This window comes from Hemiscyllium ocellatum, chromosome 4 (genome assembly GCF_020745735.1).
Source record: "Hemiscyllium ocellatum isolate sHemOce1 chromosome 4, sHemOce1.pat.X.cur, whole genome shotgun sequence".
In the NCBI taxonomy this organism is placed as follows: Eukaryota; Metazoa; Chordata; class Chondrichthyes; order Orectolobiformes; family Hemiscylliidae; genus Hemiscyllium; species Hemiscyllium ocellatum.
The window spans coordinates 130,165,751-130,182,869 of NC_083404.1; the positions used below are offsets into that span (position 1 = coordinate 130,165,751).

The 17,119-nt window shown below is 39.6% G+C and overlaps 1 protein-coding gene across 4 annotated transcripts in view; it reads right to left on the reverse strand.

The window, feature by feature from the left end:
- cep192 (centrosomal protein 192) overlaps positions 1-17,119 on the reverse strand; it is a 182,503-nt gene that overhangs the window by 119,407 nt on the left and 45,977 nt on the right. For all 4 annotated transcript variants that reach the window (XM_060823867.1, XM_060823868.1, XM_060823866.1 and 1 more), the window contains exons 12-16: positions 14,547-14,952; positions 12,981-13,130; positions 12,809-12,873; positions 9,898-10,113; positions 9,579-9,702 (exon numbers count right to left, since the gene is read on the reverse strand). In XM_060823867.1, the coding sequence (XP_060679850.1) occupies positions 9,579-9,702; positions 9,898-10,113; positions 12,809-12,873; positions 12,981-13,130; positions 14,547-14,952 (961 nt within the window). The remainder of the gene's footprint in view (positions 1-9,578; positions 9,703-9,897; positions 10,114-12,808; positions 12,874-12,980; positions 13,131-14,546; positions 14,953-17,119) is intronic.

The window sequence follows — 17,119 nt, forward strand, 5'->3', positions numbered from 1 at the left end:
AAGTACAATGCTACAGATTTCGTTTTAACAGTGAAACAGAATAAATCAAATTATTTGCATTATTATGCTTGAAGTCTTCAAATCATGGTAAAAACCTAATGCCAAAAGTATCCTACTCCAGTATTGAACACCAGAGAGAACGTCCTTCACTATCCCACATGGGGTTTGACTTAACAGTGGCTTCAATTCCTAGTAGTGACAACCTCAGTTATAAAGAATCAAGGAAAGGTAGACTCATTCAGGTAACTCCTTCAGGGTTTGAAGCAAACACTTTTGGTCTGGAGTATCACTAAACTTAGACACCAAAGTAACCTATTTTTAAACAGTTTTAAAACTGTCGCCTACCTCTCTCAGAAACAACTACTTGACAGATCTACCTTCAGTTACAACCCAGCAGTACTGACAAAATTAAAAACGAATGGGTTAGTTTTTCCAAGCCATGGGTGTTTCTCAATTAGAGAAAATAAATATACTACCAAGTTCAAAATGTTGAATGAACAAGTAACAATCAAGTAATTATGAATTGAATTCACCCTAAACAAGAAATTTCTGGCTATATAGACCATTGGTCAGACTAATATACAATTTTGATCTCTAAAGGAAAGCCTGAAACATAGTTCAAGCACCTCAGAGGAGGTTTACTTGACTGATACCAGTGTTGAAGGAGTTAACCTTACAAGGAAAGATCAGTCAGGATGGGCCTGAATCCACTGGAATTTAGGTGATGTCACTGAAACATATAGAGTCATGGAGTCCTACAGCAGAGTCAGATCCTCTAGTCCATGCTGACCAAAATGTCCATCAATGCTCATCCCATTTCCCTGCACTTGGTCCATATCCTTCTAATCCTTCAGAATCCATGTATTTGCCCAAATGCCTTTTAAAAGTTGTTCATGTACCTGTCTCAACCACTTCCACAAGCGACTCATTCCAGGCGTATCACCCTCTGCATAAACAAGTTGCCCCTCAGGCAACCTCTTATTTTTTCTCCTCTAACCTTAAACTGATGCTCTCTAGTCCTCAATTCCCATCCCTGGGAGAAAGAAAACTGAGTGCATTCACCCTATCCATTCCTCTCATGATTTTTAACATTCCTAAAGATAGCCACCTCAGTCTCCTACACTCCAAAGAAAGGAGAGAGTTTGTCCAACCTCTCCATGTAACTCAGTCTGTTGAGTTCTAGTAACACCTTGGAAATTTCTTTTGCACCCCTTCCAGCTTAAAAACATTCTTTTTGTAGAAAGTTGGCCAAAACTGAACACATTACTTCAAGTGTGGCCTCAACAACATCCTATACAACTGCAACATAACTTCTCAACGTCTATACTCAATACCCTGACCAATGAAGGCCAGTGTGCCAACAGCCTTCTTCATTGTGCTAGCTAGCTGAAACTCCACTTTCAGAGAACAGTGCACCTGAACTCCAAGGTCCCTCTGTTCCACTACACTCAAGGTCCTACCATTCACTATGAATTCTTGACAGAAATCTGGATGATGCATTCTGAAAGGATGCTTCCTTTTGAGGGAATCCAGAACTCAAGGTCAGCATTTTAAAATAAAGGAATTTCCCACTTAAAACAATTTGAGAAGAACACATTTCATTCAGAGGGTTCATGTCTTTAGAACTTACTACCCCAGACAGCAGTAGAAGCAGGGTCATTGAATACTTTGCAGGCAGAGACAGAAACATTCTTGACCATAGGAAGTTTTGGAGCACAAGAATGGAGACAAATCAGATTAGCCATATAAAAGCAAAAGACTGCAGATGCTGGAGATCTAAAATAAAGTATGGGAGAAACTCAACACTTCAGGCAACATCTGTGGGACAACAGAACAGAGGTAATAATTCAAGTCTAGTAACTCTGCTTTGAAGTTCCAAAGACCAATGAAACGGTAAATCTGTTTGTCTATTCACAAAGTCTCCTGGACCTGCCAGTGTTCTAACACTGTTTTCAAATTAGATCAGCCATGATTTCACTGAACAGCAGAGACAACTCTCGGGGTGGAGGGTGGGGAAAGCAGAATGGTCAATCATGCTCCTAATTCTGATGTTTGGAAATTTTAATTCTGCAGGCACCCTAATCGTTCAGGAATTATCAACTTTCAGGCAACGTAATGGAAGTCTCTAAAGTCGAGCTATTAACCAAAACAACAATCAAATACATAAGAAATGGGAGCAGGAGTAGGACATTTGGCCCCGAAACAAACCCAGATAATTCAGCAAAGTTCTGGCCAATTGCTCCTAGACTTCAACTCCTGGTGTTCACACAAATGGAGCGGTCTAACCAAGATTGATACAGCTGTAACACAACTTTCACTTTGTATTTTAGCCTGCCCACCCCTTCAGATTAAGGCTTACACAAAAAACAAATCTGTGAGCACGATGATTGGGCAGAGTCAGAATTGCCAGATGGCACTATTGTACATTCCTAAATCTCTGTGGTAAGCAGTGTTTTTGAACCACTGAATTGGCACACTTTCAGTGCCACAAAAGAACAACTTTGCCAATTTTCTGTCTATATGATAGACCGAGAGAAAGAAAAGAGACGAGAGAGAGAGAGAGAGAGAGAGAGAGAGAGAGAGAGAGAGACACAGAGATGCCCAAGCTGATGCATTTTAAATGATGTAATCATACCTCCACTACTTCCTCTGGCAGCTCATTCCATGTATACACTACCATCTATGTCAAAAGGTTGCCTCTTCCTAGGCCCCTTTTAAAACCTTTTCCCTCTCACCTTAAACCTGTTTGACTCTCCAAACCCCAAAGAAAAGACTATCTATTTACCCAAACTATCGACACCCCTCATGATTTTAAGCCTCTAGAAAGGTCACCCCCTCAGCCTTCCATGCTCCAGGGAGGATTGCCCCAGCCTATTAACCTCTCACTACATTTCAAACGCCTCCCCAACCCTGGCAACATCCTTGTAAATCTTTTCTGAACCCTTTCAAGTTTCAGAACATCCTTCCTGTAGCAGGGAGACCAGAATTTATTGTAGTATTCCCAAAGCAACTCAACCAATGTCCTATAGAGCTACAATAGGAAATCCCAACTCCTGTACTTAATATACTGACCAATAAAGACAAGCATATCAAATGCTTTATTGACTACCTTATTGACCTGCAACTCCCACTTTCAAGGAACTACTGGAAATCGGAAACAAAAAAAATTTGTGAAAACTCAGCATGTCTGGCAGCATCTATGGAGAGAATGCAGAGTTAATGTTTCATGTCCAGTGATACTTATTCAGAACTGATTGCAGCCAAGAAAAGGTTTGCATCTATGCTTAAGAGTGGGGTGGTGGGGAGGAAGAGAATGGAAGTGTAAGCAATGGATGGAAATGAAGCCCAAAGAAGTCTCATGCAAGAGTGAAAACAGCAGTTGGACAAACGAACGCATGGTCAGCCTGGGGAGTCAATAGCTGCTGACTGGAACCATTAGTCACTGACAATGGGGTGGCTATGACAGCAACCTGTGTGATGACAAGGTCTGGTGTTGGATGGGCTGGGATAAGGACACAAGAGAAGATACTTAGGCCTGAAAATTATTGAATTTGATACCAAGTCCCCGAAGGCTTCAGAGTCGCCAACTGGAAAATGAGACATTGTTCTTCCAGTTTGAACAATGCTTCACTTTAGCACTGCAGCAAGCCCAAGAGAGAGATGGTAGCCAAGAAACATTGTGGTGCATTGAAGTGGTAGGCAACACGAAGTTCAGGGTTATTTTTATGGACAAAAAAAAACTTGGGTCTTCTGTAAAGTAGTTACCTTGTCTGCATTTTGTCTCCCCAATGTTAAAGGGGTGAATACATTCGGCCAGACTGAGTGACTTGCAAGTAAAATCACTGCTTGAACTGGTAGGTTTGTCTGTGGCCTTTGATACTGAAGAGGGAGAAAATAAATGGACAGGTGTTACACCTTGTATGATTGCATGGAAAAGGTGCCATAGGAATGTGAAAAGGTATTGGGAGTGAAGAGGAGTGCACCAGGCCCCAAACAGACCATGACCTGTGGAAAGCTGACAAGGGAGGGGAAGATGTCTGATGGTAGCATCCCACTGGAGGTGGCAGAAATGGCAGCTAATGATCCTTTGGAGGTGGCTACTGGTGGAGCAGTGAGACAGTATTGCCAGTGTGGGAAGGAAAAGCGAGGGTGAATATGTTTGTCCCATTTCCCACAACGGAGAACCCTGTCAACTACAGTGCTGGGAAATCCTTAATTGAGGAAGAAGTGAGCATATCGGAGATTCCCTTGTGAACAGGTGTGATGGAGACAGAAAACCTGAGAGACCAGAACAGAGTGCTTAAAGGAAGAAGGGTGTGAAGATGCTTGGTCAAAGTAACTGTGGGGATCAGTAGGTTTATAGTGGATATTGGTAGCCAGCCTATCCCCAGAATTGGAAACATTCGTTGAGGAAGGCAAGGGAAGTCAGCGTTGGACCAGATCAAGGAGTGAACAGATTAAGATCAGCCATGATCATGTTAAATGGCAGACTGGGCTGAATTGACTACTTCCTCTCCCACTTCCATGTTCTTGAGAGGACAGAGTGGAAATTGGAAGTGCAATAGACAAAAACTTTGCCAGTTTTGGATGAGAGAAGGAAGCAGCACCAATGTGCTCATCAGTGTGTTAGTGAAAAAAAAAGCTGTGGTAGGGCCAAAACAGGATCAGAACAAGGAATGTTCCAATTACCTAATAAAGAGACAGGCATAATTAGGGTCCATTCAGATACCCATACCCACTCTGCTCCTTTCTTTCAGGTAAAAGGAGTTAGAGATGTTGTTCAAAGTGAGGACAAGCTCAGATAAGTAAAAGAGGGTAATGGTAGAGGATGATGATTCAGGACTTTCTCCAGGAAGAAACAGAAAGCACTGAGGCCATCTAATGGGGAATGAACACGTACAATGGACATTCTACATCTATGGCGAAGAGGTGGTGGTTAGAGTCTGCTGCTGTGATCTCCAGCGTTTGTTTTCAGAAGAAATGCGGATCTAACTGGAAAAAGAGAGAAAAAAGTTGAGTCAAGGAAGGAAGAAATTAGTTCTGTGGGACAGGAGTAGGCAGAAACAAACTATATCCTTTTTGTGGATTTTTGGGAAGGAAGTTGAAATGGCCACTAGAGGACTTGGGTACTATGACCTTGCAGGTAGACATCACCAGATGAAAAAGGAGATTAGTGGATACAACTGCCTGGTATTTGATGGTGGGGTCATGTTCAACGTAGAGGTCAGTATGCCAGACAATACCACCTTTGCTTGATTGCAAAGTTAGGATGGGATCTGAGCTGAGTGCAGTCAGTTCAGAGGGAGATAGATTGGAATGGGTAAGGTAGGGGCATTGGTAGTTAGGAAGAGAAATTAAAGATAATCAATGTCACAAATGACATAAGTAGGTTTTGCTGAAACTAGGCAGATCGCAGTTGGAATACTGTGAATTCATGATTGAACCCCTTATCTAAAGGAAAGGTATACAGGCATTGGTGGCAGTCTACAGAAGACTCGTTATGCTGATACCAGTATTGGTGGGACCATCTTGAGGAGAGGCTGAATAGTTTGGGGCTTGACAAGAATGAGAGATGAGCTTTTTGAACATACAAGATTCCAAGGGGACTTCTGTTTGTCATTTATGTAAGGGATTTGGATGAGAATATAAAAGGCATCGCTTGCAAGTTTGCAGACTACACCAAAATTGGTGGCATAGTAGACAGTGAAGAAGGTTTTTTAAGCTTACAAAAGATATCTTCATCAAATAGATCAATGGGCTGAAAAATGGCAGACAGAATTCAGTCTGGATAAATGTGAAGTATTGTTTGTTATACCAAAATGCAAGACTAAAGTTTATACAATTAATGGTAGGGCCTTGAGTGGTGCTTTTGAACAGAGGGACCTAGTGGTGCAGGTACATAATTCTGAGGTTTGCATCACATATGGACAGGCTGTTTAAAAAATGCATTTGGCATGCTTGCCTCTATTTCTCAGTCCTTCGAGGATAGAAGTTGGGAAGTCATGTTGAGGTTGTACAGGACATTGGTGAATCCTCTTCGGGAATACTGTGCCCAGTTATATAGATTAGATTAGATTAGATTACTTACAGTGTGGAAACAGGCCCTTCGGCCCAACAAGTCCACACCGACCCGCTGAAGCGCAACCCACCCATACCCGTACATTTACCCCTTACCTAACACTATGGGCAATTTAGCATGGCCAATTCACCTGACCCGCACATCTTTGGACTGTGGGAGGAAACCGGAGCACCCAGAGGAAACCCACGCAGACACGGGGAGAACGTGCAAACTCCACACAGTCAGTCGCCTGAGTCGGGAATTGAACCCGGGTCTCTGGTGCTGTGAGGCAGCAGTGCTAACCACTGTGCCACCATGCCGTGCATAATATGAAGGATATTATTAAGCTTGAGAGGGTTCAGAATAGATTTACTGGGATGTTGCTAGGTATATAAGGTTTCGGTTATAAAGAAAGGCTGGGACTTTGTTCATTGAAGTGTAGGAGGTTTAGAGCAATCTGAAAGTCGTCCATAAAATAAGGAGGGGTGTATACATAGAGTTAATGGAAGTTGTCTTTTCCCTTGGATGGGGGAACTTCAAGACTAGGGGGCACATTTTTAAAAAGGTGAAGGGAGAGAGATTTTAAGATGCAAGAGACAAATTTCTTTTACACAGAGGATGGTTAATATGTAGAATGAACTTCATGAGGAATTGATGGATGTGGGTACAACTATGACATTTAAAAGACTTTTGGTTAGGTGCAAGACTAGGAAAGGTTTGGAGGGATATGGGCCAGGAGCAGGCAGGGGGGACTGGTTTAGTTTGGGATTATATTTGACATGGTCAAAGGGTCTGTTTTTGTGCTACATAACGCTTTGACAGGGTTGATGAGGGAAGTTTGTTTCACCTTCTGGGAGAATCTGTGACCAGATCTCAGAATAAGGGGTCGCACATTTAAGACAAGGAATCTGAAATTCTTCACCACACAAGTGTATTGTCACTGGAACATGAAGTATATTCAAGTCTGAGACAGGGTTTCAAATCAATAAAGGGAATCAAAGGTTTATGGGGTGGGGGGTGGGGGAAGAGGAGATAAAAGTCAGGAAAACAGGTCAAGGATTATGAAACCATTGCTGATCTAATTGAATGGCAGAGTAAACTTAATGGGCTGAATGGCCCACTTCTGCCCCTATATTAAAGGTTTTATCACTGTGACGATGCTGTCACTTGAAGAAAGGTATTTTGTCCTGGGTTTTTTGTAGGGAGGGTGTAAAGGCAGGAGGTGCTGGAGAGTCTAAGAAGCTGGGTTTTTCTTTAAAATAAAGAAACAGTTCAACAATGGAAGGAGGGGGTGTGGTCAATTCAAGTTTCAAAATTTTGTTTTAAGCTGCAGCAGTCACAAGATATGCAAGTACCAGAAGAGTTTCAAACTTTAAGAGAACTCCTAACTTGGTCTAAAAATCTCTTGTTTTGTTTCCTCCTGGATTAGAACCCTGCCTGTAAGAATCAGTGTCTATATTGGAACAGTTAATTAGTTAAGTTAGAACATCAAGTATTCGGTTAAGTTTTCCAATATTTAAGTATTTCTAAATTCTACTTTTTTTTGTTCACGTTTTAACTGAAGGGTTAAATAAATTGTGTTTTGCTTAAAGCAGAGTGGTTTGACCAGTTGAATCACACCTGGAACACCCACTTTACATGTACCTTTAAAGTAAGAAAAAGTTAGGGTCTCTGCTCCCTTCTCAAAATATTTTGAGGGAGGTCTGGCCTGGTCCATAACATCTAACAATTGTACATTAGCAACCGAATGTCAGTGTACGTTGCAGACATCACCATCATAGGCACAGGACGCCACTAATGAGCCCATCATGCTTGCACAGACTCTTCAAATGAGCATCATTACCTACTGCTTTCCTTCCTGTATCCATGCATAATACTTCTGTCCAAATAATCTTCCAATGACCAATAATGTCACAATCAATCCTGCTCTCAACACATTTTCATACATTATATTCCATACCTTAACTACCCGCCGTCTTAACATGTTTTTCTTGCATTTTTACTACTCTGGCATATCACTAAGCCTGTGCCCTCATTGTTGCTCCTTTTACAACTGAGAAAAACATGTCCTTATCTATTCCACTTGCAATTTTACAAACCTTCACTAAATCTCCTCTCAGCCTTCTCTCCCACAGGGAAAGTTATTTCTGCACTCCAATGCATTTATTACCTTGCTAAAGAGGTGGCACCCACAACTGTACACAATACTCTCAGCTGACTGCCTTACACAGTTCAATATCATCTCCTTGCTCCTGTATACAGAGGAACCTCGATTATATGAATATTGAATTATCCGAAGGGGATCTCAAGGTTCTGATAGAAACATGATGTCGTCGAGCTATTTCAACCCTGATCACATCTTTTGTTGACAGATACAATGATTAAAAATAAACTCAGCTCACCGAAATGTTGCAGAGATCAGTCCTGGACAGTCCAGGCACAGTCTCCAAATGACTGACCTCCCATCCTCTCTCTCTCCCCTGATATTTTCCCTGGACTTTTACAGAGGGGTGAACCCTAAACCCCAACCCCCCCTTCCCCAGGTAATCTCTCCAACATTGCCCTGTACAGGGCAAAGGTGGAATGTGTCAAAATGTTGTGTCGGTCTGGCTGTGCATGCACATGTGTTATTTGGAGACTTACCCCACAAGGCAGCAGCAGTCTTACTGTTAGTGTACAGTCTGGCTGCCCAAGCATTTTTGGGAGGGGTGGGGGTGGGGGTGGGGAGGAGGAAGAGAGAATGGGGGTGCGAGGGTTGGGGACGGTCTGAGGTTTGGGGGGGGGGGGGGGGGGGGGGGGGGAGGTGGGGTGAGACCTCACATGCAGTGTGCTTTTGCCTAGTCTCCTGAATGGGGAGCAGACTTTATAGAAAACTCTGAGCCCCAGAGTAAATCAATTAACGGAATAATCAATTATTCAAATGAAATAGTGCCGGCCCATCTCGTTCAGATAATCAAGGTTCCTCTGTAATGTGCCCCTATCGATAAAGCTCCCCATTTTCTGTGATTTATTTTGCTCCAAATAAGTTGTTTCAACTTCCATACCACTGAAGTTCAACTGACCAATCTGTAATTTTAGGAATAAACCATAATTTTTGCAATTCTTCAGTCTTATGTCACCTCCCCTAGTTCCAGGGAAGAATGAAAGATTAAGATATGACCAAACTACTCCACTGTTCCCATTCCCACTCTGCGGAAAAAAAAACATATCCAATTACTCTCAGTCTGCTGCACTTTGCCGATAATCCTAGGAAGGTTTCCTTTTGAAATATGCTTCCAATTCCTTTTTGAAGGAAGTTTTCAATCTTGTTCAACATCTCAAGCAGTACATTCCAAATTATAAAAGCAAACAATATCCTGATCTTCCTGGTTGAGGGGGTTTGTTAACTCAAGGACAAAATTTAATATAATTGCAAAACAAAGTCTCTTTCATCAAATTAGCAAAACACTTATTTTGGTCACAATCACATTTATTAAGGAATAGTTAATTTTGATGCAAACAAGTTTAGGTTTTAGTTTACCTGAATGAAGTGCATTGTCATTGCAAAGCTCAGAGGTTTCACTGTGGTCTTTCGAAACATCAGGTTCAAATAAAACAACAGGTGCTCTGCGTTCTGGTGATGTTATGGAATATCCAAATGAAGGCTAACAGATTTAGGAATAATCTGTATTAATACCAATGTAAAATTTTACAGAAAAATGAAATTTATTGTACCCTAATTTTTAAATCCTCACTTTGGAGGATCTGAGTTACTCATAAGATTCAGATTCTCAACTGATGCATTGGTTTAAAAAAGTGTTTAAGAAATTAAATATATCTACTTCAAATCTTCAACTAACCCGTTTTATGCCACTGTTTTGTTCTCCAAGACATCCAAGAGCCTCTGATCTTTCACTGAAGAATTCTCCCAGAGTGAGACGGAGATAACTCTGACTGCCTTGCATAAAATCAGATCCTGCCTGTGATGCTCTCAACATCAAGTAGCTATTAGCTGGCAGCTGCCAGGAATCATTTCCAAGCGATCCATCCGTAAAGGTGGCATCCATTTTATCGTCCTATACAAAATAAGTGCTGGCATTTCTATTTGGTAACTTTGAGCGATGAGTAGAATGTCAAATATAAATGTAAACTTAATAGTGAACTTCAGTTGCTGCCTCAATTTTAATTAAAAAAGCAAAACATTTAGCAAGTCACTCGTTTCACAATGCAGTTTCATTGGTATTTCTATTTGCTAATAGACCACAAGTCACTATAGTTGAAATAATTGTTCCAAGAATTGAGGTGGTGGTGCTGAATAAAAACAGACTTTTAAAACACCTTAAGTATCTAAAACATGGAAAGATATTTATAGATCCACATTCAATGCAGTTAGCAAAAGTACACCATGTTATCTAAACTGCATAATTTTTCCACTCGCACTTTAATAAAATCAATTTGCTTAACAGCAAAGAATGTACTTGGCTACTTCAAGTTATTTCAAAATTAATCTTCAGGAGCTTAGTTTAACCCATTTGCATGTGAAAAGTACTTAATGCATCTGGGATGGTCAGAAGGCGAACTTAAAAATCAGTGACATTCTGATTTTCTCCAGCATTAGCATTAGAAACGAACTTGTGATGAAGACAGCTCAACTTTGCCCCTTCACCAGAGGGGTGGTGGACGTCAGGTTAAATTCTGTAATCAGTCATCTTTTTTTTTTGAAAGCAGCCTATGGTCCTGTGGGACTATAATGACTTCCACTGCACTAAAAATCAAAAAAGTGTGCATTACTTCTGAATGACCTGCATGATAAATCATTAACAATAAAAAAAACCCTGGTATGGCTTAGTTTTTACTAACTAGTCTCACAACATAGTCATGATCTAGGGCAGGATTCTTATCTTGTTTGGCTCAAAAGTTTTAACAAAGTCAAGGCAAACTAAAGACAAGAACAATCTTCTTTTCATTGTTTAGTTACTACAGTAGCAAAAGACTTCAAAATTCATTTAACTGATTCACGAATTAAGACATACCAATGAGAGCAGGTAAATGGAGAATTAAAAATGTGACATTTCTGTCTAACATTTGGTTGCTGGTGGCTTCAAATCCACTATTATACATAAAGGGGCTTTAAACAGTAGTCTTTTTAAAAGAAAACTATACTTCAATTTGATTCAGAAACTTGTAATCATCCATTTGACACTAGTCAATTAGTTTGGAGAAAAGTCCCTTTGGTCAAAAACAAAAAAAGGTGATTCAGAAAAAATAAATCTACAAATTAGGGGTAATAGGCATTCAGCTCCCGAAACCAGCTCACCACTTAATAAGAAAACGGCTAAGTGGATGGTGTTGTCATACTTTGCTGTCTATCCCAATTGCCTTGAACTCCCTCAAGATCTGCATGTTTTTGAAACCAAGTTATGGGGCAATGATCTAACCTCCAGCACATAAATATGCACTATTTATATCCAATGAAGTTTTGTCAATTTAACAGTTAATTATATTCTCCACTTGACTGCCTACTTTTCCAGATTATTCATACTCCCAATCACTGTTTTCCCATCATTTTCAATGGGTCCCTACAAAATCCTAACTTTTCCTGACACCTCCAAACCTTGTGAAATTATCCTTCACAATTAACCTCTAATAAGCCTACTAATTTGAGGTAAAAGCTATTTTTTATCCAACCCACAATATCTGGCAATTTTTGGAATGATGTCAAGGTGACAAGACATCCACATTCAAAAAAAATCACTCGTTTGTTGTTTAAAAGAAAAAGGGATGAGATTACTGATTACCTGCTCATGCAGTCATTCTTGAAATTTGAATGAGGAAAGTACAATTCAGTGCCAACAGGATTGGCAGTATCATAACATGATACATGGTTTCACTAAATGTGAACTACTATTGTATGGACTTGCTGAAAATTGCATTGAGTAGTGCAAATGTATTATATGTTGGACAATTAAACAGTAAAACTAGTGAATTAATAAAGTTGACTATCGTGCCAAATGGCCCAGAGAATAGAGTCTTGTTCATTGCTAGATATGTAAATGAGCTCATAAAGTGTTTTAAAAAAAGTCAGTTATCAACAAGATTCTGTGCTTTGAATTCTCAGATGGGCAACATGGTGATTCAGCGGTTAGCATCCGGCCTCACACAGACAGGGACCCAGGTTCGATTCCAGCCTCCGTCTGTGTGGAGTTTGCACATTCTCCCAGTGTCTGCATGGGTTTCCTCCAGGTGCTCCAATTTCCTCCCACAATCCAAAGACGTGTAGGTTAGGTTAGGTGAATTGGCCAAGCTAAATTGCCGATTGTGTTGAGGAACGTGTCAGTTTGGTGCATTAGTCAGGGCTTAATGTAGAGTAATAGGGTTGGGGAACTGGTCTGGGTGAGTTACTCTTCAGAGGGTCAGTGTGGATTTGTTGAGCCAAAGGACCTGTTTCCACACTGTAGGGATTCAATGAACGCAGAAGCATCATGAATCCTCTTATCACTGCAGTCTAAAACTGTCTTGTGTTCAAGTTTGAGAAAATTGGTGCAAATAATATTTTTGCAATGTTAAACAAAATAGATTTAACTATGAAAACTAAAAGTGAAATTCAATTATTACTTCACAAATTTTAAAATTTTATCTACAAGAAATAAATGCAGTATTCTTATGTTCTACAACAAATGAACACCTTAAAAAAAATACATTCACTTTCATATCAAGATCTCTTTTCATTAAAAAAAGTACACTAGGACAGACAACAAAATTTTCTCAGACCTTAGTGAACTTATTTTCTTCCTCAAACTCCTCTTGATCTTCTTCAATCAATGCAACAGCTTTGTCTGCAAAGTTTCATGAAAAAACTATTAAAAACAATGAAATTTTCTTCAGCCAAGCAAACTTCATCAAATTATTTCTTTAAAATGTTATTGAGTAATTAAAATCTTACTGCCAGATATGAAAGTTTCTTCTTGAATACTATTGACTAAATCAGTTGGTAGGCTAAAGTGATCCTGTTCTTTATCCAGTGAATAATAATAAGCCAGATCTGTCACCCAGTTCCCTTCTTCATTTTGATAAACCACACTTTGTCTCTGCCCTGCAAAAAGAAAGAAAAAAAAGTATACACTCAACAGGAGTCTTCATTCCAGTTTTCTTCCCATCTTCTTTCTTGAAGGTACCATGCAAATATTTATATCTACTGGACACATTCGACATTTGCTATCTATAGAAAAGACATTTTTGATACTCAGTGTCAGGAGCTGAAGTCAAGAATGTAATAAAATATGTTGGATTAACCAGTAAAACTGGAGTCCTGAGAGAAGCTCCAAAAACAAAAAAAAGAGAGATTGCAGGAATGACCTCAAGTCTGGACTGTCAACTTAACCCACAGGTCAAATGGAAAAAGTAGGGAGGAGCAAAAACAAAATGCATTGTGCACCTGCTTGATTTAATTATTGTCACATGTACAAGATGGAATGAAAAGTATTGCTTTTGCATACTAACCAGACAAATCATACCTTGACCCAAATCCAAGTACATCAAGGTAATGGAACAGAATGCAGAATATACAGCATTTCAGCTACAGAAGGTGCAGAGAAAGATTAATTCTCCTTATTTAAATAATACTTTCTCCCTGACCAAAGTTTGCAATTTCATATTTCCCATATTACATACCATTGCCAGATTCTTGCTACTGAACTCACTTTCCTTCTTATTTTTATCATCAGCAAATTTAGCACTCTTGCCTTTATTCCCTTCACTCAAGTCATTTATAGAAATTGGAAAATGTTGTAGATCCAGATCTGATCCCTGGGGTATACGGCCAGAAAAGGATATATTCATGCCAGGTTTCCTGTTTGCTGGACAATTTTCTATCCATGTCAATGTTACCCATTACATGCCAAGCTTAAACTTTCCACTATTATCCTTGCTGCACACCTCATTAAAAAGAGCTGGTGGGTGTTCTGTGCTTAGACTTGGATGGTATTTAATCATAATAACTTATTTTCTCAAAGTCTTCCAATAAACTAGTTTCATGTGAATTCCCTTTCATACAACCATGTTGCCTCTACCGAATTGAACTTGTAAATGCTCTTTTATAGCACCTCCAATAAATAGTTTCAACATCTGGATGTAGGTTTGCTCACTGAGCTGGAAGGTTCGTCACCATACTAGGTAACATGATCTTTTTCTCATAGGAAATGACATCACCAACCCAAAAATACCAAAACATAAATAGAAAACAGGAATCATCAGCAGTGCTTAATCCAGAGGCTCACTGAGGATGTTACCTAGTATGGTGACAAAACATCTGAAAATAAACCTTTCAGCTTTTTACTAAACCAACCAATAGCAATATTAAACTAACTGGCCTGTTGCTTCTTGCCTTCAGTCTCCTTCCTTAGCCAGAGATTATCTTTTAGATTAGAAGTCAGCTGCAGAACAACTGTAGACGGAGCTATCACACAATACATGACTAAGTACTCCTGACTTTGCAACTTTATGGAGGTACCTTTCTCATTATCCCATTGAGAACACCCAGTGCTCCAATCAGCTTTCTGCTGCTTATGAAAAGGAGAGCTTTTTGAAGAGTCACGCCACATCTCACTTGTACTTCCAACTGGATACACAGGTGATAAGTAGGCAGCAGCAAGAGGTGGACCCAAATCAGCACTTAACGACTCATCAGCATCACCGCTTCCTCTAGCTGCTGTGTGGCCCATTATGTCGCCACAAGGTCCATCTCGCAAATCCGTAATGCCATTTCCAGAAGGTGTGTACGCAATGTGTGAAAGACGGAAGGGGGTGCCTTCGACAGTAGAAAGTAACTGGTCATCTGTGGTGACATTACCACTCACAGCACGAAAATACACAGAATCCAGCTTCATTTCATTACATACACTGGTATTCACAGCTTCCTGTGGAACCAAAACAGAAAATTAGACCACCTATGGCTCAATATCTCAGATTTTTAAAAAGGAAACTATTATAATGGCAGTTAGCTTTTAGCCAAATAAAATTAGTTACATATGAACCATTTCTCTAAATTTAAAGCAATCTAATATTTCCATAACATCTACATCAATGCTCATCATCCAGTACAGGATAAGCATTGATGTAGATGCTTATCATTCAGTACAACAACTATACTAAATTATGAGGGTCTCCTGCGAGCAGTTTAACAAAACTGAGCAGTAGTAATTTTAATCCATTGCACTTGTGCTTCTCCTAGTTTAGTTCCATCTACCCAGACATTGTAGTCAGTACCACAAAGATCCTTTTCCAAGGATCCTTGGTGAAATTATGTCAGACTTTTTAGTTCCAAGGCTTTCAAATTTTGCAGCATACTAATTCATTACTGATCTTAAATGGGAATATGCTTTAAGTAGTTGAGGTCATGGCACAATATAAAGACTAACTTTAGAGATATGTAAACATTGTTAGAACCCTCACTGAGTTTTCATCATTTCAGGTAAGGAGCTGTAAACAGAGAACCGAGAGCTGAAGATGACATTTGGACTGTCAGCAGCAGCTTGCGTTAAAAGAAACAGAACAGTCAAGCTGTTGTGAAATCATGCAACTATCACCAATTCTAAAAATCACCTGCTCAGGGGAATTTTAATCCTATAAACAAAATCCATGTTTCAATTTAAAGCCAACTCATTACCACATGTATTTGCCTTGCCCCACCCATCACAAACACCTCCCCTCAATGCCAATACTGCTCTCACCATACAAGAGACATCCGGACTGGTTTCTCAAGCAACTTTCCCGACATTCATCTGCCCATTGCCCACAGCTCAAAGCAAGCTTCAGCTAAGTCCCTCTCAAACTTCAACCACTTCCTTTCTGTCCCTCTTCCTCAGACAAGTGTCAGATACTATAGTGAAGGAAATTGACCAACGGTTGTTCACAGTAATATTGTAGCAATAATGATGTACATAAGTACAGTCAAACAACTTTAAGTACATGATCAAAAAATCCAAGCCCACATGACATTTGGAAGAGTTTCTGACATTTGGTTTGAACAATGAACCAATGAATTTTATCATATGATCAATTAAGTGTTTTGTTACTGCTTCTGAAATAAAACTGGTTACTTAATGAAAAATGAATTTTAAATGAGATTTGCTGATAGAGAAAGAATTGAAACAAAATTCTAGTTTTTTTGTTATTTTTAAACAATACTAAAATGGAGACAGTGGCTTTTCACTGTAAAATACATAACAAAATTCATTCAGAAATGATCAGATTATAACAATGGGAAGTCAGAACTTGGAAGATAATCTGATAGAATAAGAATAAAAATAAAAAGGAAATTGTATTATAAACTTCAAACTGAACTTTAGATTAACAAGTAAAGAACAAAACGGAGTGCTTTTCCTGGAATGCTAGAAGTTTAAGCAAAAAGTGCTCAAACTGAAAGCATGCATACTAGAAAAAAACCTTAACTTATGCAGTAATGAAGCTGGACATCCATTGATTGTTCAGAAAGAATATGGAGTACAAGATGTAGCTTTTGTTTTTGCAAGCATCACTAAGCAGTGCAACTTCCTGTGAAAAAAAAAGTGTGCAACTAATTCCACTATCATCCTAACTACAGCATAGACAAATATTTACAGCACACTAAGTATAAAGCTCCATACGTATCTGCTTATTCCTTTGCCACCAGCTGATTGAAAACAGAAGCAAAAGCACCAAAACACAAATAATAACAATCTTCAATGAGCTTGCAGTAACAATCCTGTTCTTCCGTGCTCAAGAGTTTCCTCAATTAGCTGAGCTAGGGGTTGCAGAAGGACTTCTGCTGTACAGCTTTTCACGTACTGCTTATATTTAAAATCCAGCATCCCAAACTGACCTAATCAAGTTTTATTTTAGTTCTTCACATAACTTGTCTATGACAAGCAAAGAAAAGGCTTTGAGTCTCTCTTTTACTGCAAGAGACACCAGTGGCCCAGATACCCCACCCCCACAACTATTCCACTGTCGTGCATAGATTCTCACTGGCTCAAGGTGTATCTAAAAGAGCGGCCATGAGTTATCACCCCCTACCCCTTGTTGTCAAATATTGATATTATTTCA